Source organism: Somniosus microcephalus, chromosome 12 (genome assembly GCF_052327205.1).
Source record: "Somniosus microcephalus isolate GS21.2 chromosome 12, FLI_Smic_1.0, whole genome shotgun sequence".
Classification (NCBI taxonomy): Eukaryota; Metazoa; Chordata; class Chondrichthyes; order Squaliformes; family Somniosidae; genus Somniosus; species Somniosus microcephalus.
In genome coordinates, this window is record NC_140998.1 from 140,005,741 (window position 1) to 140,028,565 (window position 22,825).

General features: G+C 44.7%; 1 protein-coding gene across 5 annotated transcripts in view; it reads left to right on the top strand.

Annotated features, from left to right (window-relative positions):
- pcnx1 (pecanex 1) overlaps nucleotides 1–22,825 on the top strand; it is a 372,844-nt gene that overhangs the window by 174,647 nt on the left and 175,372 nt on the right. For all 5 annotated transcript variants that reach the window (XM_086003620.1, XM_086003621.1, XM_086003623.1 and 2 more), the window contains one exon: nucleotides 12,892–12,973. In XM_086003620.1, coding sequence (XP_085859746.1) covers nucleotides 12,892–12,973 — 82 coding nt within the window. The remainder of the gene's footprint in view (nucleotides 1–12,891; nucleotides 12,974–22,825) is intronic.

Consider the following 22,825-nt stretch of genomic DNA (forward strand, 5'->3'; position numbering starts at 1 on the left):
CCACATAAATACTCTGGCCACAAGAGCAGGTCAGAGGCTCGGTATTCTGCGGCAAGTGTCTCACCTCCTTACTCCCCAAAGCCTTTCCACCATCTTCAAGGCACAAGTCAGGAGTGTGATGGCATGCTCTCCACTTGCCTGGATGAGTGCAGCTCCAACAACACTCAAGAAGCTCGACACCATCCAGGACAAAGTAGCCCGTTTGATTGGCACCCCATCCACCACCTTTACCGTTGACTGCCTCCACCACCGGTGTACCGTGGCTGCAGTATGTACCATCTGCAAGATGCACTGCAGCAGCTCACCAAGGCTTTGTCGGCAGCACCTCCCAAACCTGCAACCTTTACCACCTAGAAGGACAAGGGCAGCAGGCGCATGGGAGCAACATCACCTGCAAGTTCCCCTCCAAGTTGCACACTAGCCTGACTTGGAAATATATCGCTGTTCATTCATCGTCGCTGGGTCAAAATCCTGGAACTCCCTAACAGCACTGTGGGAATATCTTCACCGCACGGACTGCAGCGGTTCAAGAAGGCGGCCAACCACCACCGCCTCGAGAGTAATTGGGAATGGGCAATAAATGCTGGCCTTGCCAGCGACGCCCATGTCCCAGGAACGAAGTAATAAAAATATGCAAAGCAAAAGGGCAGACACAATTACTTGGGTAGAATTAATAGATGGTAAGAGGTAAATTATTGGGGGTATGATATCGATCTCCAGGCCAGGGTAAAAGCCTTGATCTGGAATTGTGGGATGAGATGAGGAAGGCGGCTAATAAGGGACTAATAATAATAGAGATTTTAATTACAATAATCAAAAATTGATTGAGACAATACCAGCATTACCATCCCATACCTTGATGACCATAAAACTTCCAAACAGAGCATTTACAAAGATCCAGTAATTATGCAACTCCATGCTCATACCAATGAATTTGATTCGATGGCCTCCAACGAGGTCCCTTTGCAAATTCCTGCAGCACTTGCAATTTAAACAATGTTCATCATACAAAACATGTTTTCTTCGATAAAGTTGATTTATAATACTTAATGACTTTTTTTAAAGGGTGCTGGTGTTGCTTTGAATCAAACCTGGTATAGGTTTAAAGAGTGAAAGTCATTTCTGATGTAGCCACTTTACCTGGCACTACATCCAAGCCTCATTTTATTTTCCCTGATCTTGTATGGTGTCATCAATGTTTGCCTCAGTCATGTCCTCCTTGTGTTTGCTCATCACTCAATTTTGTGCCCTAGTTCTGGTCTGTGTTAGTGATATACAAATCCCATTCCTTGGATGAGATTTTCTATACAAAAAGCACAGCAGTAAGCTGTGGTGTGTGGTTTTAGATTATTTATGAACCTAACCAGCTTATGGCTCTTGTCACTTGTTATTTGGTCAGATTTAATTGCGATAAGTCACGTACTACAGCTTTTAGCTGTATATTCTTTGATGATGGGGTGAGGGAGAGAAAGATTTGACCATTATAATTAATTACAGTAGTATCTTCAGAATTTTTTTTTGGAAGCAGTGCATTTTAATTAAGAGCCCAAGTCACTGCCACAACTTAAAAAGGTTTCCTCTGGTCGTGATATAATTGCTCAGATTTTCCGACAACGGCAAGATTGGTGACACGCTGTAAATCTCGTGATTTAGTGTGCTGATCTTGCCGTTGCTAACCTCGACTGAATTTTGCTGTTTTTTTAATTAGGATACGCCACAGCGCAGTCGCAGAATCAGGCACTCGGTTTAAGAGCTGAAGTGACGGCACATTCTAGTGCTGCATGAGAATTTAAGTGAATTGAAGTGTAACTTCTTAAGTTAACTTTAATTACAATTATTTTAAGCTGTGGTGCACCTTTTCTGAGTTTTGAGATTTTTGTCAGTACAGTATCACTGCTGTGTGTGATTTATGCATTCAGGCCACTCCAAGTCACTATTACAAATTACAAATAATTTAAGAATAAAATAATTATTGCCTTATTTTTAATGGTTTGTGAGGCATAAAATGTGCAAGTTAATCTTGAATTTTTAATTCATTCAAATGTTCTGATTATTTTGGTTTAAATGAGACTGAAGATCGTAAGTCTTTGGACAGCAAAAATGTACACACTGGCATGTTGACTTTCCTGAGTAAATAGGCTTTGAGGTATATGTACATCCATTTACTCATAACTGTTTGAAAGAATTATAGAATAGTACAGCACAGAAGGAGCCCATTGAGTCTGCAGCGGCTTTTGAAGAGTTAGTCCCACTCCCCTGCTCTTTCCTCATATCCCTGCAATTTTTTCAAGTATTTATCCAAATCCCTTTTGAAATCTACTATTGAATCTGTATCCACCACCCATCAGGCAGTGCATTCCAAATCTTAACCACTTGTGTAAAAATGTTTTTCCTCATATCGCCTCTGGTTCTTTTGCCAATCACCTTAAATCTGTGCCCTCTGGTTAACGACCCTTCTGCTATTGGAAACAGTTTCTCTTTATTTACTTGATCTAAACTATTCATGATTTAAACATCTCTATCAAATCTTCTCTCAACCTTCTCTGCTCTAAGGAGAATAATTCCAGCTTCTCCAGTCTATCCACGCAACTTGTAATCCCTCATCCCTGGAACCATTCTAGTAAATCTCTTCTGTACCCTTTCAAAAGCCTTCATTTCCTTCCTTAAAGTCTTCATGTCCTTCCTAAAGTGTCATGCCCAGAATTGGACACAATACTCCAGCTGGGCCCGAACTTGTGTTTTATATAGGTTTAGCATGACTTCCTGGCTTTTGTACTCTCTGCCTCTATTTATGAAGCCCAGGATCCCATATAGTTTATTAACTGCTTTGTTAACCTGTTCTGCCACCTTCAAATATTTGTGCACAAACACCCCCAGGTGTTCTTGCACCCCTTTAAAAGAGTACCATTTCGCTTGTACAGTATTATTTCTCTTCATTTTTTCCCACCAGAATGTATCGCCTCACACTTTTCTGCATTAAATTTCATCTGCCGTGTTTCCACCCATTCCATCAGCCTGTCTTATGTCCTCTTGAAGTCTATTACTATCTTCCACACTGTTTACTACAGTGATTAATAATTAATACAGTTATTAGGTAAGATATGTTTGTTGTGTTAGTGCTTTAGTGAGGTTGAGCACTGTAGGGAAACAGAGAAGTGGTTATTTAAATTCTATAAATGATTTCATATGGCGTGACAATATTAAATTTGAAAATTCCAGGTGCAGGAAGTAGATCCTAGTTGTTTAATCTTTACAATAGTAATACATTTTTAACAACTGGGAGTCTAAGCTCAATCTTGAAGCAACAAATCACTTCTCTGCCAAGCCACCAGTGCCATTATTTTTAAATCTTAAGTGGCAGCAGTGTGAAACTGGCTTAAATGCAGGAAAATCGCGATTGCCATTGATTTTAATGAGGGCGGGTCTACAATAATTACCTTCTAACTCAGGTGTGTCTAACTCAGGTGTGTCAAACTCAGTTTACATGGTGGGCCTGATCCGACATCCGGGCACTTCGCGAAGGCCACATTCAGTAAAAATTATTTGAACATACCGAGGGTTGAAATTGTTATGCGTATTGCAGGTTTTTTGGGTGTAAAATGGGTGCCATGTGTACCGATTTCTGGGCATGGTTCTACACCTAATCTGCCTGGCCATCGCCATTTGGTCCCCTAGGCGGCCCTGGTTGCTGCCTGAAATCAGCTTTGGATCAATTGAAATATGTGAAAAAGGGTCCTGCGCCTATTTCAGGACCCTTCTGCAAAATGCATGAAAACTAGGTGGAGCATGCGTTGTGCAAGCTCTGACTAGTTTTTTCAGTTTTACAGCTTCCTAAATAACAGCCCTTAAAGCCCTAGAGGTCACTGAAGAAATGGTTGGGAAAGTTATTTTTTACTTCCCTTTGTTTTGAGTGGGAGGAACAGGAGTGCTACCAACCTCACAACAATATTATGGGCCGCTGCTGGCTGTACTTGGCCCTCCTGCATCTCACTCCTCCATGTATTGGAGTTTGTGATACTCCTGAGAGCAATGAGCATCTGAGGTCTCTGCCCACCAGTGGAAACAGTCTTTCACTCTTTACTCACAGTAAGGTCACCAAGTTTTACTCACCCCTTTACTGGCTGCTCCTCTCTTGGCACCGCCCCCATTCAACGCGTTGCCATTGCTGCTCCTGGCTCTGCAGAAAATGCGAGGCCCCACACCCACCCCATTCCTCTCTTCCATCCAGTCTCCAGTTTCCCTCTTTTCCCCACCGCCCCCAGTCCCGATCTGACACTGCCAATCCCCCACCCCCCTCCCATTCCCAATTTCCCTCAACACCCAGCACCAAACTCCTGACAACCCCCCACCCCTAGTCCCAATCTCCTGACACCCCTGCCCATCTTCTGTCCCAATCTCCTGACCTCCCCCCAGTCCCGATCTCCTGACACCGCCCAGTGCCAATCCCCCACCCTCCCATTCCCAATTTCCCTCAACACCCAGCACCAAACTCCTGACAACTCCCCACCCCTAGTCCCAATCTCCTGACACCCCCGCTCATCTCCTGACCTCCCCCAGTTCCAATCTCCCTCTGACCCCCCTCTCCCCCCGCACCCAGCCGCAAACCCCTGCTGTGGTGCAGAGTTTAAAAACCACAGTTCTCCCAGGCACTGCTTCCCATTTCGGGACACATTGCAACACTAAGTGCAGGACACCACAGGCTGGATTAAACTGTGCCACTGGCTGTATCCGGCCCAAGGGCCGTACGTAAGTCTTTTACTCCATAATTTCTTTTTTTGCACCATTTGAAGGGTCCCTACAACGTCCATGTGCCAAGTCCCAGGAAAGTCTGGGCCATTAACCACATCTTAAACATGCCGTGCCACCAGTACATAAAGACCAGAGGAATTCTTCATCCCTGGTTGTCATCTTGTAAGTTCTTAACCTGCTTATTCATTAAAACAAACTGCAAATGTGAGGTTCTCTTGCCATCAGCTACCGTTTGATTTGCCTTTTTGGCGTGGCTGTAAAGACTCTCTCTCTTGCTGAGTCTTACCAGCTGCCGTTGAATTTGCCACCTGCTGCTTGTTGGAGAATGGCTGGGTAGAAATGTACATGGTGGCAGAGTGGAACCCAGGAGGCTGGTATCTCATCGCTCTCCTGAAACCGGTGGTGTAATTTATGCAGCCTGCTTAATATGGCAGGTTTGATTCACAGCACACGTTTAGAATCCCACCGGAAACTCGCCTCTTACTTGCTGGGTTAGTTTATAATGGGTGACCCGCTACCACCCGATTTGTGCCCCTGCCGAAGCTGAATTTGATCCCTAACGTGTTTCGACTTGCCTCACCAATAAACTCGTACAGGCACATTTCTGAGGGTATTGTATTGGCCATTGGTCCAGTGGCAGCCATTTATGGTAGTACAAGTGGTCAAACTACGGGACTGAAGATATCAGAAAATATTATACACCTCCTTCCATTCGCATTTACCAGGTCCCACTGCATCACATTTTATTCTCTGCTGAAAGGGTGAGTAACCAAACTAGTGCCAATGCTGCTCTAAACCAGCCACTAGAAGTTGTGTAAAAGTAGCCCTCCTGGTTAACTCTAGATACAGATTTATCTCTCTGCTTCATGGTGTCAGCCATGGTTCAGTCAGCAGCACTCTTGCCTCTGAGTCATGGATTCAAGTCCCACTCCAGACACTTGAGTACAAAATTCAGGCTGACACATGAGTGCAGTACTGAGAGGTGCCACCTGGATACAGAATTGGCTCAGTGACAGGGAGTAGAGGGTGGTGGTGGATGGGTGTTTTTCAGACTGGGAGGTGGTTTGCAGTGGTGTTCCCCAAGGGTCAGTTTTGGGTTCATTTACTCCTTTCAATTTTTATAAATGACCTAGACTCAGATGTAGGGAGCAGATGATACGATTGGCAACGTAGTAGATAGTGATGAGGATAGTTGTAGACTTCAGGATGACATAGACAGGATGGTGTAATGGGCAGAAACATGGCAGAAGGAGTTCAGTGCGAAGTGTGCACGTTGGGAGGACTAATATGGAAAGACAGTATACTATAAATGGCATGATTTTGAAAAATGTAGATGAGCAGAGAGACCTTGGTGTTCTTGTAAACAAATCCTTAAAGGTGGCACGGCAAGTTGATACGGTGGTTAAAAAACGCATATGGGGTACTAGGGCTTCTAAGTAGAGGCATAGAATATAAAAGCAAAGAGATCATGCTCGCACTTGACACATAGGAACAGGAATGGGCCATTGAGCCCCTCGAGCCTGTTCTGCCATTCAATAAGATCATGACTGATCTGTGACCTAACTCCATATACCTGCCTTTGCCCCCTATCCTTTAATACTTTTGGTTAACAAAAATCTATTAATCTCAGATTTTAAATTAACAGTTGATCTAGCATCAATTGCCATTTTTGGAAGAAAGGGTGCAGAGGAGGATTACCAAGATCTAACCAGGAATGAGGGATTTCAGTTATGAGGAAATGTTGGAAAAGTTAGGACTGTTCATGCAACAGAGAAGGTTAAGAGGTGAGCTAATAGAGGGTTTCAAGATGATGAGAGGTTTTGATAAAGCAACTCGAGAAAAACTCTTCCCTCTGGCGAATGGGTCAATAACCAAAGGTCATGCCTTTAAGCACAACTGCTCTTTCAAAGAGTCAGCAAAGGTATGTCGGGCTGAATGGCCTCCTTCTGTGCTGTAAGTTTCTATGACATGATTATCACATTGCTATTTGTGGGAGCTTGCTGTGAGCAAATTGGCTGCCGCATTTCCTACATTTACAACAGTGACCACACTTCACTGGCTGTAAAGCGCTTTGGGACATCCTGAGGTCACGAGAGGTGCTATATAAAATGCAAATCTTTCTTTCTTGCTCCTTTCCCTCAGGAAAGCACCTATCTTCTACTTGGTGCCTCCTCACGAAACCACAGCAAGACCTTGGCACAGGTGGGATTGCTCATACACACCCACATCTGTCGACATTATGATGCACCCTACACATGGGGGAGAAGCCCACCCACAAAAAGCCCTCTATTCCTGCCCTCTGCCCCCAAAATAAGGCCCTTTTCTTGGAAGGAATGCTGGCGAGTTACTGATGGCTACCCTAGTCTTCAGTTTCTTGATTTAAAGCTGTGTTTTTGAGGCGTGTAAGTTTGAAAGTAGCGCACAGCTAGTCTACATACCTAGTGATGGTCTTCAGCAAATAAAATGGTCTATTTACTTATATTACATTGTGTGATTTTCAAGTAGAATTGTGAAATCAGGAAGTGTCTGTCCTGTTTTTCTTGTATGTCTTCTATAAATGCTTCGGATGAAATTGAACGGTGTAATTTATTTCATTTCACCAGCGGCAGAATAACTGAACTAGATTGCAATTTTATAAATAAAATAGTTTTATATATTTGTAGGAAGATCGTTAAAATCCTCTTGATGGATCTAGGTTCAATATAAACTTTTGGTGTTGGCTTTGTGTCCTAAATAATAGGATTAATGAGCTACATTATAGAAAGTGATGTATACTATACTGCAGATAAACAACTAAAAGGTATTTTAGCAGTTCAACACATTTTCAGAATCAGGCTGACCTGTTTGTGACATTAGCCCTCTTTCAGAGTTTGGAGCTCTTCTGTACCTTTAATGTGTTTTAAAGGATTGGCATTGACACAAATCATTTTGTTTCTGTTTCAATAATGGAGATACTCGGCCCACCTTTAACAATAGTGCTTCTTGGACAGGTAGAAACCAGTGTTAATGTTTTTTGTTATGCCAAATTCACTTTCATCAACAGTTACTTATTTGCCTTGATGTTTGAAAGTAAAACTGTTAATTGAAAAGTATACCTGTAGCGTGGTTAAGTTCAGTGATGTTATAGAACAAGCATGGGAAAAATTATGCTTGACTTGGGGAAATGAAAAGCCAGAAAACTATATGCAATTAAATCGAGACACACTGGTTCTGATCAACTTATAGTAATGTGCTAAAAATGACACTTCAACCAAAAAAAAGATAATTCTGATAAAGATGGAAGATCACTGTTGTGCACTATAAGTGGTTCAGGCGACTATTGAATACACAACAGGGGACAGAGGAGTAGGTGAGCTGTTTGACTGCTTTTATTTAAAAGTTATCTATTTCCAGGAATTGGTTAAATCACCCCCCCCCCCCACCCCCTATTTTAAAGTATGCCCTTCCAATTATGCTGTCTCTGTGATGCCATTAACCTGTATGTAAAGAGAGAATTCTGCGGTCCTGGAAATCGTATGTCAAAACTGAATTCTTTATTGAAGAATACTGATATACGAGTGGGAGCGAGCAATCCATTTGCTTTAGCTCCCATTCCTAAAATGCGTGCAAGAAATCAGAAGCTGTTCCACACACTAAAATCTGAATTATCCAGCACATTACAGAACTCGAGTCAATTTCCTTAACAACGATCATATGTTTCTTGTTGATAATATAGACAACATGAACTTAATTGTGGTTTATGTTTTAATAACTTCAGTCATGTATTTCAACATGAAACATTCGTTGTAACTTACTGGTCACCAAGTCTATCTATTCATAAATTTTGTAGATTAAGCAAATGCCCAGTACTGTTAAATCCTGCACTGTTTACCACAGTTCACTGTTCGGACTATTTTAAAATGTCCCATCATCTTTAGGTGTAATTGGTTTGGCTGCCAAACTCTGTTGCATAAGATGCAGTGCTTATATTTTTCAGAATCAAATCCTAGAATGTAACTGCACAGAAACATCAAGTCTGTGCTGCTGTTTTTTTCACGTACTCTCCGAAAGAGCTGGCACAGGCTCGATGGACTGAATGGTCTCCTTCTGTGCTATACTGTTCTGTGATTCCATGAGCCATCTAATCCCATTTCTCCTGGTTGCTCCCATATCCTTTAGCATCATGTTTTTTTCAAGCAACTAACTCAATCCCTTTTTAAAATAATTTATTTATGGGCTTTGTTTCTGTCAGATAATTCCACTTCCTAACCACCCTCTGTGGCACTTGCCGCATACATGCTCACTCCTCTAACCTGTCTCTGCCTTCCCCGTAGTCTTCTGCATGCTTCCTCCTAGTTTGCCATGCCCCCTAATTTGGCATCAACTGCAAATTTTAGACTCCCACTAAGCTTATGTCAATCATTTATGTATATGGAGAACACAGATCCCTGGGCACACCACCAGCTACATCTCGCCAATCTGAGGAATATCAATTTAATTGTACTCGCTGCTCTCTACATTTAGGTCATCTTTCTATCGGCAGTGGTGCCATATCTTTATGCCAGTGGCCTTATTCTTTATTACAAGTCTCTTGTGTGACACTTCATCAAATGCTTTATATCTTGTCTACTTCATTCCCTTCGTCTATCCACTTAGTAATTTGCTCAAATTTGATTAAGTTAGTCACGCATGACCTCTTTACAGATCCCTGTTGATTGTTTGTTATTAGTCCAGTCTTTTCTAAGTGTCCGTCTCCGCCCTTGCCTCAGCTCATCTGCTGTTGAAACCCTCATCCATGCCTTTGTTACCTCTCTAGACATGACCATTCCAACGCACTCCTGGCTGGCCTCCCACATTCTACCCTACATAAACTTGAGGTGATTGAAAACTCGGCTGCCCGTATCCTGACTCTCTCCAAGTCCCGTTCACCTGTCACCCCTGTGCTCGCTGGCCTACATTGGCTCCCGGTTAAGCAACGCCTCAATTTCAAAATTCTCATCTTTGTTTTCAAATTCCTCCATGGCCTTGCCCCTCCCTATCTCTGTAATCTCCTTCAGCCCCACAACCCCCCCGCCCCCCCCACCCCGAGATATCTGCGCTCCTCTAATTCTGCCGTCTTGAGCATTCCTGATTGTAATCGCTCAACTATTGGTGGCCATGCCTTCTGTAGCCTAGACCCTAAACTCTGGAATTCCCTGTCTAAACCTCTCTACCTCTCTTATCTCCTTTAAGATGTTCCTTAAAACCTACCTCTTTGACCAAGCTTTTGGTCACCTGCCCTAATTTCTCCTTATGTGGCTCGGTGTCACATTTTTTGTCTTATAATACACCTGCGAAGCGCCTTGGGGTGTTTTACTATGTTAAAGATGCTGTATAAATACTTGTTGTTGCAGTTGTAATGTTATCCGTTAAAAATTATAGTTTTCCTACTGTGAGACTAACTGGCCTACAGTTAGCTGGATTATCCTGTGTGATGACCTAGATTATCAAAGGTGAATAGAATCTGTTTGTAGTGAACTTTATGGCATGTTTTATGCTGGTGTAGGGGACAAGAACAGATTCAAGCATGTTCCTATTCCAGCACAACTTTTATTGTAAGCATTAGTAGATTGTGATGTAATTACTGAGCACATACTAGGAATGTGCATGTACTTTGTCACATAAACAGCTTTTCCTTAGACTGAATAGTCTAGGTGAACCCGTTGTGCCGTACTAAGGCACAAAGAGCGGAAGAAAAGTCAAGGTAAATCAGGAAGTAGTGACTCAGGTTTAAAAATCTGAAGATTGTAGGGGGAAGGAAAAGCGTTCTGCAGTTTTGAGGTCCTGTGAATGAATGAGTTTGAATAAGAGACTTATGAATTTGATTTCAATATAGTGGGAATGCAGGAGCCGGGAGAGCATGTAGGATTGCATATTGATAACTTATGAAGATCAAAAGAGTAAAGTTCAACGGAGCACTGACCATGGTAGTATTGAAAAATAGGTGTGTAAGAGGATGTTTGAAGAGCCTCCTCAAATCTGGTATTTCGAGCTTTCGATGTAGTTACACTTCATAGTTAAGAGTTGTTGAGAGAAGAACAAATATTCAACAGGAAAGGAAATCAAGCTTTTTGGAAGCAGTGGATGAAATTTAGACAGTCCGTTTGAGCTCAAGAGATAGTGAGACAGAGAATGCCCATAACTAAAGGAGAGAGCAGAGCAACGGGGATTAGTTTTGTTTTGCTATAGCTAAGAGCCAGCACAGACACACTGGGTCAAATGGTGTTCTTCTGTGCTATAAAATTCTATGGGTTTGTGGTAAGGACCAAAGGTGGAGCCATCAAAAATTATTAGTTGCCATTGGTTAGATTTAAAAGAGATGTGAGAAAATTGTGCTTTTGAAAAATTAGAAAAACACAAGATTTTCATTGCCCTGTTGAAGTGCATGGAGGAGGTCAAGATGTAGTGATTCAGATCTTGCACAATGAAAAGAATGGATGAATGTAGAATGGAATTATTGGCAAAACAAACATTGATAGTATTGTATGATTAGAGTTTGGATGATGAGTATAAGAGGTGGTTGTTATGGAGAAGGAGCCAAATGGGAAAGAGGACAGAGAACGAGTGGACCCCTGAGTTGCTGGAAAGGATCAGTGAGTAAGGTTCAACTACAACAACAACTTGTATTTATATAGCGCATGTAACATAGTAAAATGTTCCAAGACAACACAAAGTAATTTGAGAGGAAAATTGATATTCTTGAACATAGCTTTGGTGATGGGCTATGTGATGGTAACTTATTTACAAGTGCACAGACCCTATCAAAAATTTTGGAAATGTCCAAAGCAATGACATGTGATCCACATAAGTTTTAAAGAGCAATGTTCCACTGATGCATAAGAGGCAGAATGACAAAAGGAATGGCCACACTCCTAACATGGGCAATTGACAGATTCAGTAAGTTTTAGCTGGTTTGATTCTGGACTGGGGTACTTCAAACCAATTGGCATTATGATACTCTGATTAACCCACTATTTCCCCATTAAGGTGCATTCATATTAAGGAAGGCAAAAACAGTGATTAATTACCACTGAGGTAAAAAACAAAGTAGCACAGGGGAGCGGGAAGGAACTGTTCCCACTGAAAGGAAAGTGGGGAAAAATAAGTAAGACTTTCTGAAACATTTTATACCTACTTTTTTCCATTCCCAACTTTTTTTTGTCCAACTTGAGTGTGGCAGGATTTAATTTACTAAATAGCTGTAGTTGAAGCCTTTCAGCATGCGCGAGGAATAGGGTTTGGGGTTGATGGTCTCTGTTGCCTCAGCAACAGTCAGATGAGGGAAAGTGCAAATTCTGCTGATTAGAAATACTGAACCACCCAATTAATGTACAGTGGTTTCAGAAAATGTATTTTTAATCAACTAAATGTATTATGTTTAATAAATCTAGCACTGCTCCTTCAATTTAAGGCAGATGAGGATAAGTACATTTGTCCCTCATGTTCTAGGGGAAAGGTATGAACAGCGCATATATTTTGGTAGCTCTATTTCAAACTTTGGCTGTAATACTTAATGAAATCGAGCAGTTATTTATTGATAGCTACCAGCTGGTTGGTTCTTTCTATTTTTAATAAAGGGACTGTGGAAATGTTGTGCAAAGGAAGGCAGTTGGTCTGGGATGTACAGTTAGATATTCTTTACCGAGGGAAAGAATGAGAAACTTTGCAGCCCCTTGGGAAATGAAATTGGTTGCACATCCTCTGAGGAATGAATGGGCTTGTTGGCCCAAAATTACTTTTTCTTATGACATACTTTTTTTTACCAAAGGCTGGCACTCAATTTTAAAACCTTGAAATATTTGCATTTATGTGAAAGAGATGGGAAGCCTTCTTTGCAATGGAGGGTGGTTGGGTTGTTACTGTTTAGAGCTGGGGACAGCTGCTTAAAGTAGCTTCTGTGAAAGAAGTTTGGTGGAGTAATATTTTATTCTGTGGGTTATATTGTCCATATAGGAAGTATCTATGTAACCTGTTGGAAGTGGGAACTGAGGATAATGAAGTAGCTTATTTTCTGTTCCTCTTCATTTATGAACCCAGCCGTACTCAGCATAATTATTCAAATCGCTTTTTTTTTTAAAAAAAAGAGAGTTTTGAAAGTTATTATAACATATCTTTTTATTTCAGGCAAATTGTATGAAACAGGGGGCTGTGACATGTCGCTCGTGAACTTCGAAACTGCTGCAAGAAGGACATCAAACAACATATGGTATGTTACTCGGGTGGGAAAGAAAAGTAGTGAATCCCAATTGGAACACACTGTGTTGTCACCTCATAGATTCTTTAATACCTGCTCCTGCCCACGTTACTAAGACCACTGCTACTGCCTTCTTTAAATACAGTCGATCTGAGAAATCCGTGGTGACTTTCGTGGAGTTTGACTTTGAGATTTCTATTCTCCGAACCACCCTATTAAATTAACAGTATGTTCATACTGTGGTGTTCGGTTTTGTTCACATTGGTGCTTTTAAAATATTGTAATTTTGTTGTGGAAATCATTGCTTTCTGATCCCAGTTAAGCAGTGCCTCAATTTTAAAATTCTCATCCTTGTTTTCAAATCCCTCCATGGCCTCACCCCTCCCCATCTCTGTAATCTCCTCCAGCCCTACAACCCCCGAGATCTCTGCGCTCTGCCAATTCTGGCCTCCTGAGTATCCCAAATTTTAATCGCTCCACCATTTGGCAGCCATGCCTTCAGCTGTCAAGGCTCTAAGCGCTGGAATTTCCTCCCTAAACCTCTCCACCTCTATACCTCTCCTCCTTTAAGATGCTGCTTAAAACCTATCTCTTTGGCCAAGCTTTTGGTCATCAGCCCTAATATCTCCTTATGTGGCTCGTGTCAAATTTTGTTTGTTGACGCTCCTGTGAAGCGCCTTGGGATGTTTTACTATGTTAAAGGCGTGATATAAATGCAAGTTGTAGTTGTTGTAGTACAACACTGCCGGCAAAAAGTGGACAACTATAAAGCAAGTCACTAATGTTAAGTTTGTATGTATTATGCACAGTAACGAGATCTGGAGTGTGTTCCAACATGGCAATACATCTCATGGTTGTGATGAATAAGTCTCTTGAGTTTTGCTTTCATGATGTCACAATTATCCTGTGTTGTTGTTTTGTGTTTTATCTGGCATACATTCTTCATAAACTCGAGTCATTTCAAGCTAGTAATCTATTTTTATAGTTCAGATCCTCATATGTTGTGGTATTATCTGAACCCCTTGACTAGCTTACTGCTTTGTAATCTCTAAGTTCTTGGGTATCATTGTTCACTTTAGTCTAGAAATTACTTTGTGCAATAGTAGCAATGAACACTTAATGTGCTTGGATGGCATTACTTCATCCACTATTTTAATGGAAGCATTAATCCATTTATTTTAAGCTCTGTTAAGCAAGTGGACAAAGTAATGTCACACAAACATGTTAATCGTTTGTACGCCAGTGTTGCACTAGTAATTTCTAGGTTTATATCTTCCTTTCACATGTCTGATGTTGGTTGGAAGGTAATGAATTAGTGCAGAGTTTACTTTGTTTACAGCTGACCAAAGTAACTTGAGAGCAGTTTAATTTTGTCTCTGCTTTGATTTCAAGACCTAAAGTTACTCAGGATCCTTATTCCAGAATGGAAAGGGAAATTGTGCTTGGATGAGAAACATGTTGCACCCTGTGGCATGGATTTCATCACATAGATCTTGGATATGCTGTCAGTGGAAGGCATTGAGTGGAGACTAGGACCGGGGTTTTCTGTTTCAGTGCTCCAGGAGCATGCCGAGACCACGTATTGAGAAATCCCTTGGGCCCCAGCCTGCAATTTTCTGACCATTATTAACAAAATTCCACACTCCATCCTGTGATTTTTTTCAGACCATTGACTTGGGAAAACCTCAGCCTAGATGTTTCAAAGGGAGTTGGGGGAGGGAAATCCAACCGTGAATTTTCCTGCGTTGCTGTTTTAGGAACATAGGAATAGGAGAAGGCCATTCAGCCCCTCAGGCCTGTTCAGTTAGATCATGAATGATCTGCACCTCAACTCCATTGACCTGTCTTTACTCTATATCCCTTGATAGCCTTACCCAACAAAAATCTATTGATCTCAGTCTTAAAAATTTCAGTTGACCCAGCAACCTCAGCCTTTTGGGGTAGTGTTCCAGATTTCCACTACCCTTTGTGTGGAAAAAGTGTTTCCTGGTTTCACTCATAAATGGCCGTGCTCTAATTTTAAGATTATACCCCGTGTTCTGGATTCCCAACCAGACAAAATAGTTTCTCTGTATCTACCCTATTGAATCCCTTTAATCGCTTTGAAAAAATCTGTTGGATTATCCCCCAATCTTCTAAACTCAAGGAAATACAAACCAAGTTTATGCAACTTGTCGTCATAATTTAACTCTCTAAGCCCTTGTATCATTCTGGTGAATCTGCACTGTACTCCCTCCAAGGCCAATATATCTTTCCTGAGGCATAGGGCTAGATTTTCGTGGAGCAGTCAGGCGGGGTTTCAGGCGTGCGGGGGGGGAATCCTGAATTTGGGGGTCCCGACACCATCCCGCCCAAAACCCCGCCCCACGTAAGTTTCAGGGGCAGCGGGTACCCGCCCCGCACTGGGACCCGCCGAAACCAGGCGGGATGGGATTAGTGCCAATTAACTGCCTGTTAACAGGTAGTTAACAGGCAGTTTTTAGCCTAATACCTAATTTGAGGGGTTTCGTGTGGGTTTCCCGACGGCTCCAAACCACGCCAGGTTAGAGCAGGCGGACCGTCGGGTTGAAGGAGTTGGAGGGGTCGCGATGTCGGTGCTCAGGTGAGTGATGGGTGCATGAGTGTAAAGGTAAGTGTGTTTGGTGTGTGTAAAGAACTTTCACTTACCTGTACTTACCTTAACAGCCTTTCTTCCTGAAGCCGTCGGGAGCGCAACACTCAGCCGGAACTGAAAGCTGAATGGCTGCGATCTGTCAAAAGTGACAGCCTTCAGCTTTGAGTGCCGGTGAAAGTTCTAACTGAGCCTGTGCAGAATGATTCATGTTAGAACTCAGAGTGTCAGTGTTTCACAGCTTCAAACAGCTGTGCAACACTGATATTTCATCTGTCAAGAACTCTTGATAGATGAAATTGCAGTCTGTGACGTCACCTGTTGCCGGGTGGCCCTTAATTGGCCTGCTGAGCCCGCTGGGCGGGCTCAACAAGGTCAATCAAGGGAAAATCGCGCGGATTGGCTGGGCGTCGAAGTAGGCGGGTCAGAAACCCGAAAGGGGAAGTCCCGCCTTCTTCCCGACAGGTTCGGGAAAATCTACCCCATAGTGCCCAGAACTGAAGGCAGTGCTCCAGATGGGGTCTGACCAAGGCTGTGTACAACTGAAGCATAATTTCCTCACTTTTGTATTCCAACCCCCTTGAGGTAAAGGCTAACATTTCATTAGCCATTTTGATTACTTTTTGTAACTTTGCACTCACGTTTAGTGATTTGTGTAAATGGACTCCTAAATCTCTTTGCTACTCCACAGCTCCTCGTCTCTCACTATTACTAAAATATTCTGATTTGTCTTTCTCCGATCCGAAGTAGATGTCATCACACTTCCTCACATTGAACTCAATCTGCCATAGTTTTTCCCCCTCACTTAGTCTGTCTATGTCTCTTGGTAACCTCCTGTCCCCCATGTAGACAACTTACTGTGCCTCCTAACTTCGTGTTATCTGCAAACTTAGATATGCAACTCTCTATTCCTTCTTCCAAGTCGTTACTATATATAATGAAAAGCTGAGGTCTCAGTACAGATCCCTGAGGAACACCACTTGGCACATCCTGCCAATCAGAGAATGTTCCCTTTATCCCTATTCTGTCTTCTGCCTCCCAACCAATTACCCACCCATTTCACAAAGTTAGTTCCAATTCTGTGCACTTTGATTTTGGCTAATAATCTCTTATCAAATTCCATCCATAGACATTTCCCTTGAAGGGATAATTACAGTCCTAGCCCTTTCGGGCTACCCCAGATCAGGCGTATTCCCCAGACGTTCACCTTTAACTTAAGTTAGAGATAGCCGAATTCCATAAGACGCTTAAATGGGTCTAAAGGTTCAGGCTATCTCTCCCTAAAGGAAAGGAACGACTGAAGATGTTACCATCCTCCAGATAGCATTTTTAATAAGTTTAACTAGATGGTAACCTTCCGGATATTATGAGGGTCCGGAATACCCCCCAGAATTCGGCAATTCCTTACAAAAGAGTGTACAGAAATTGGGTTCGCGAGTTTATACAGATTTACTCTTTGAGACAATTCTAAAAATATATAGTTTTATTTAAGAGCTGACATTCATTTAACAGCTGTTGAATCAGTCGCAACATTAACAATTCAAAATATAGATAGCTTACATTTCTTATTTCTCAGAGATCCTTATTTTCAAATCTTCACTTTGTTACATTTCTACATTTCTTACTTTCTAAATCCAGATCATCCACCAAAATCAATTACTTTGATTATCTGAGACTCAGTTAAAAACTTACAGATCATGCCTGTGAAGTTGAGAAACGCTTGCCCTGTTCAGTGAGTTCTGACTTTCTGTTTGAAAAGCTCTTATTTTTATACCCTTTTTGCAGTGGTTTCTTCTTTGAAGTTCTCTGCTGATGTCAGCTAATTGTCTTTATTGAGACCTCTGTTTTGAATGCTTTCTATCTTGCTGCCAATTCAACTATTGCATGCATAATTATGTCTCTACCTTTAGGTGTTTCAAAAACCATCATCAAAACAATATGACAGCTATGGTTTCTGTTTGATGCCATTCTTACAAAATGCTTTCATTCAATTCTTAATCTTGGCTTTACTGGTTTTAGCAGACGTCAAGTCTCCTAACTGCTCCAGGTTCAATACAAACACAATGTAATTGCTTGGTGTATCTATTGAAGTCATATCTTCAAAGTGTTCTCGTTGGTATCATACTTACTATGCTGTGGCGGAGCCACTAAGGGACTCTGATCAATTGTATATAATTCCCTTTAATAATATGTTAGCTACAGCCTGAGTCTGTATCTTTGTTTTCACTGTTTACATGTACAGAGCGCGATCACTTTAATAGCGCGGGTAAACGCGATGACGTCACGCCGTTCATCACGTGATCGCCCACCGGCGGGAAAAACGTGATGACGTCATGACGTCAGCCACGGGACCGCCCAAGCAGTCCTCGTGGAGCCTCCGAACCGACTAGACCTATATTCGATGTTCTCCTGTAGTTATCCGTTAAACTCTGTTAGTTTTCATTAAACCGCATTTATTTGATCGCCTGAGTGGACCTGAGTCTTTTGATAGGAACTAGATATTCCAACATTGGTGACCCCGACTTTTGCGAACGGTTTTCGCAGAAGTTACTGAACATGGAAACGAACGCCGTTGCTTTGAAGCTACCACAGTTCTGGGAGCAACAGCCAGCCGCGTGGTTCATCCAGGCTGAAGCCCAGTTCGCAATCAGGAACATCGTTGCGGATCAGACCCGTTACTATTACATGGTCTCCGCCCTCGACAGCGCCACAGCCTCACGGATCGTCGGCCTGCTTGGTAATCCACCAGAAGATCGCAAGTATGAAAGGATAAAGGCACGGTTGTTACAGGTCTTCGGGCTCACGAAGTCGGAGCACGCCCGCCGGCTGCTCGCTATGCCCGGCCCCGGGGACTCTAAGCCGTCCGAGCTCATGAGCCAAATGCTCACGCTCCTGGGCTCCGAACCGGAATGCTTCCTCTTCAGGGAGCTATTCCTCAGCCAGCTACCGGAGCAAGTTCAGGCTGCCCTAGCCAGGTCGGAAGTCACAGACTGTGCAGAGCTGGCTGCCGAAGTGGACAAGATTTTCGCGGTGACACAGCAGCACTGCGCTGCCACGAGGCGCCCATCCCCCACAGACGCTGCTCCAGCCCCATAACCTGCGGGGTTGTGCTTCTACCACGCCCGTTTTGGCGCGAAAGCAAGATGCTGCCTCCCTCCCTGCAGCTTTTCGCTCAAAAAAAAAATAAAAAAATAAAATAAAAAAAAACAGCAACCCTGCCGAAAGAGGACCGGTTATAACGAGCGCCCCGCGGCTGCGATGGCAATCGGTAATTCGGGAAAACTCCTCTTCATCACTGACTCCCTATCTGGTCGACGTTTCCTCTGCGACACCGGGGCGCAGTGTAACATCCTACCCGCGTCAAATCTTGATCTACAAGCCGGGGGGCATGGCCTCTCCCTCGAGGCGGCTAATGGCGGGGCCATTCGGACCTTCGGAAGACGGCGGGTCCAGGTGTGCTTCAGTGGCCAGCGGTTTTACTGGGATTTCATCATGGCCAAAGTCTCTCGAGCCATTCTCGGGGCGGATTTTTTGTGCGCCAACAGCCTCCTGGTGAATGTAAGACACCGCCGGTTGATCAATGTGGCCACTTTTCACTCCATCCCGTGCCACCGCGGTAACGCCATGTCGCGCACTGTCTCCTGTGCGTTCCCACCTCTGGATGACTTCACTCGCCTCCTCGGAGATTTCCCAGACCTGACCAGACCCACTTTCTCTTCCACGGCCACGAAACATGGTGTCGAACATCACATCACCACTACTGGCTCCACGGTCTACGCACGGGCCCGGCACCTCGAACTTGGCAAGCTCGCGGCTGCGAAAGCGGAGTTCGACACGATGGAGCGGCGAAGGATTATTCGCCGGTCGAATAGTCCCTGGTCTTCACCTCTCCACATTGTTCCGAAACCTGGCGGCGGATGGCTGCCTTGCGGCGACTACCGATGCCTGAACGACACCACTACTCCTGATCGGTACCCGATCCCTCATATTCAGGATTTCTCTGCCCATTTGGCGGGAAATACCATTTTTTCAAAAGTCGACCTTGTCTGTGGCTACCAACAGGTCCCCGTGCACCCGCAAGATGTCCCGAAAACTGCAGTCATCACCCCATTCGGCCTGTTTGAATTTCTGCGGATGCCGTTTGGATTGAAGAACGCTGCACAGGCTTTCCAGCGCTTGATGGACTCCGTGCTTCGGGACCTCAAGTTTCTATTCGTCTACCTCGACGACATCCTCATCGCCAGCCCTAATAAAGAGGAGCACATCTGCCATTTACGCACCCTCTTTAGACGCCTCAGTCAACACGGCTTGATCATCAACCCGGCCAAGTGCCAGTTTGGCCTGCAGCAGATTGATTTCTTAGGCCATCGCATCACATCGGACGGCGCAATTCCCCTGCAAACGAAGGTGGAGGCAGTTACTTCTTTCCCACGCCCGCAGACTGTCAAGGCCCTGCAGGAGTTCCTCGGGATGGTAAATTTTTATCACCGGTTCGTCCCTAATGCAGCTCTGCTCATGCAGCCCCTGTACGAGGCCCTCAAGGGCAAGTCCGGCAAGGATCCGATTAGCTGGACGGTCGACATGGACCGGGCATTCGTCGACACAAAAGGCGCCTTAGTCAACGCAACCATGCTGGCGCACCCGCTGCCAGGTGCCACCATCGCCCTTACCACCGACGCGTCAGACTACGCCATCGGCGCGGTGCAGGAACAGTGGGTGAATGGGACGTGGCAACCACTGGCGTTTTTCAGCCGTCAACTACGGCGAAACGAACGGAAGTACAGCACGTTCGACCGGGAGTTGCTGGACCTTTTTCTGGCCATCCGCCATTTCCGGTTCTTGCTAGAGGGACGTCCGTTCACGGCTTTTGTGGACCATAAGCCACTAACGTTCGCTATGGCCAAGACCGCCGAACCGTGGTCAGCTCGGCAACAACATCAGTTGACATTGATCTCAGAATTCACCACTGACATTCAGCATGTGTCCGGTAAAGACAACCTGGTGGCGGATTGCCTCTCCCGCGCGGCCGTTCATGCAGTCCAGCTCGGCATCGACTATGCCCTCATGGCTGCGGATCAAGCCTCGGATCCGGAAGTCCAATCTTACAGAACCAACCCCTCTAGCCTCCAAGTGGCTGACGTCAAATTCCATGCCGTGGGCACTACGCTACTCTGAGACGTCTCCGTCGGAGATCCTCGCCCTATCGTGCCGGTCGCCTGGCGCCGAAAAGTTTTTGACGCCATACACGGGTTGCCGCACCCTGGCATGAAGGCCTCGCAACGGCTGATGTCGTCCCAATTCGTGTGGCGGGGCATGCACGTGGATGTCCGTGACTGGGCCAACACCTGCATGGTCTGCCAAAAGGCCAAGGTGCAGCGTCACGTCAAGGCTCCATTGGCCACTTTCGCTGTTCCGGAACGTAGGTTTGATCATGTGCATGTGGACCTGGTGGGGCCACGTCCGCCTTCGCACGGGTTTACTCATTTTCTTACAATGGTGGACCGCACCACTTGATGGCCTGAGGCGGTTCCTTTGTCATCCACCACTTCCGCAGACGTCGCCAGGGCATTCATCTCCTCTTGGGTCGCCCGTTTCGGGGTACAGGCGGACATCTCGTCTGATCGTGGGCCGCAGTTTTCTTCTGAGCTCTGGAATGCTGTGGCTCAGGGGCTCGGCGTCAAGCTACATCGCACCACTGCCTACCATCCACAGGCGAATGGCCTGTGCGAACGATTCCACAGGTCGCTCAAAGCCGCACTGCGAGCCAGCCATCAAGGCGCGGGCTGGGTGGACAGGCTTCCATGGGTCCTTTTGGGTCTTCGTACGGCACCTAAAGAAGATCTTCAATCGTCCTCGGCGGAGCTCGTATATGGCCAGCCGATACGCGTACCAGGGGATTTCCTTCCGACTCCAACAGAGCTATGATCCGCATCCCAGCAGCTCATCAGCCACCAGGAGGCAGCCAGATGTTTCGCTCCAGTGCCTACGTCGCATCACGGCTTGCAGAGCTCCCACGTCCCAGCTGAGCTGAAGAACGCCGACTATGTGTTTATCCGCCACGACGCTCATCGGGATCCGCTCAAACCCCCTTACACTGGTCCTTTCCGTGTGCTAGAGATGGGAGACAAAACTTTTTCGGTCGATATCGGAGGTAAACCGGACCACATTTCGGTTGGCTGGTTGAAGCCGGCACACTTGGACCTTGACCGCCCAGTCGAGATCGCACAACCGCCGAAACGTCGCCGTGCCAGATCAAACGCAACCGCTCGCCCGCCGTCCATCAGCTTCCACTTCAAGGCTGCAGAAGTCGCTCTGACAGGCTTGTCAGGCCTCCTCGCCATTTTACTTTTGCCGTTAAAGACAATTCTGGGGGGGCGTATGTGGCGGAGCCACTAAGGGACTCCGATCAATTGTATATAATTCCCTTTAATAATATGTTAGCTACAGCCTGAGTCTGTATCTTTGTTTTCACTGTTTACATGTACAGAGCGCGATCACTTTAATAGCGCGGGTAAACGCGATGACGTCACGCCGTTCATCACGTGATCCCCCACCGACAGGAAAAACGTGATGACGTCAGCCACGGGACCGCCCAAGCAGCCCTCGTGGAGCCTCCGAACTGACTAGACCTATATTCGATGTTCTCCTGTAGTTATCCGTTAAACTCTGTTAGTTTTCATTAATCCTCGTTTCATGCATTTCTAGCTATCTCAATTGGTTGCATATTTAATCGTGTTTCCTGTCTTTCAAGTTTAACATAAAAACTATTTGACCAACAGGTGTTTCTTTTACTTGATGTCATCTTTTCAAAGTCACATGCCTCTTTTAATGTTTGTGTTTCTGTTCAACGTGTTAGTTCTTAACACTTTAAACTGGGCATTTTCATTGTATTCTCTCCAAACTCTAGACCTTTCGGAAGCGCCAAACTGCCATTTCAATAGGGTAATTGTTTTAGTATATTTAACTAATTCCCATTTCAAAGCTTGTTTGGTTTTTACAACTTTGTTCAACAACTGGGCCTAGAAATTCACTGGCACCCCGTTTGGGGCGCCAGCCTCGCCAGGGCGCTGGAAGTAGCGCCCCGGAAGAAGTCACGGCCGCCCGCCGCAAATTCAGTTTGCGTGCCCCAGAGGGAAGCGCGGCGCTACTCGAGGCACCCCGCATCCCTCTTCGGGCGCTGCAACTGAAGTTCGCAGCACAACGTGCCGCAGCGCCACACACTGCGGCACGGCGTGCTGCGGTACTGCAGGCCT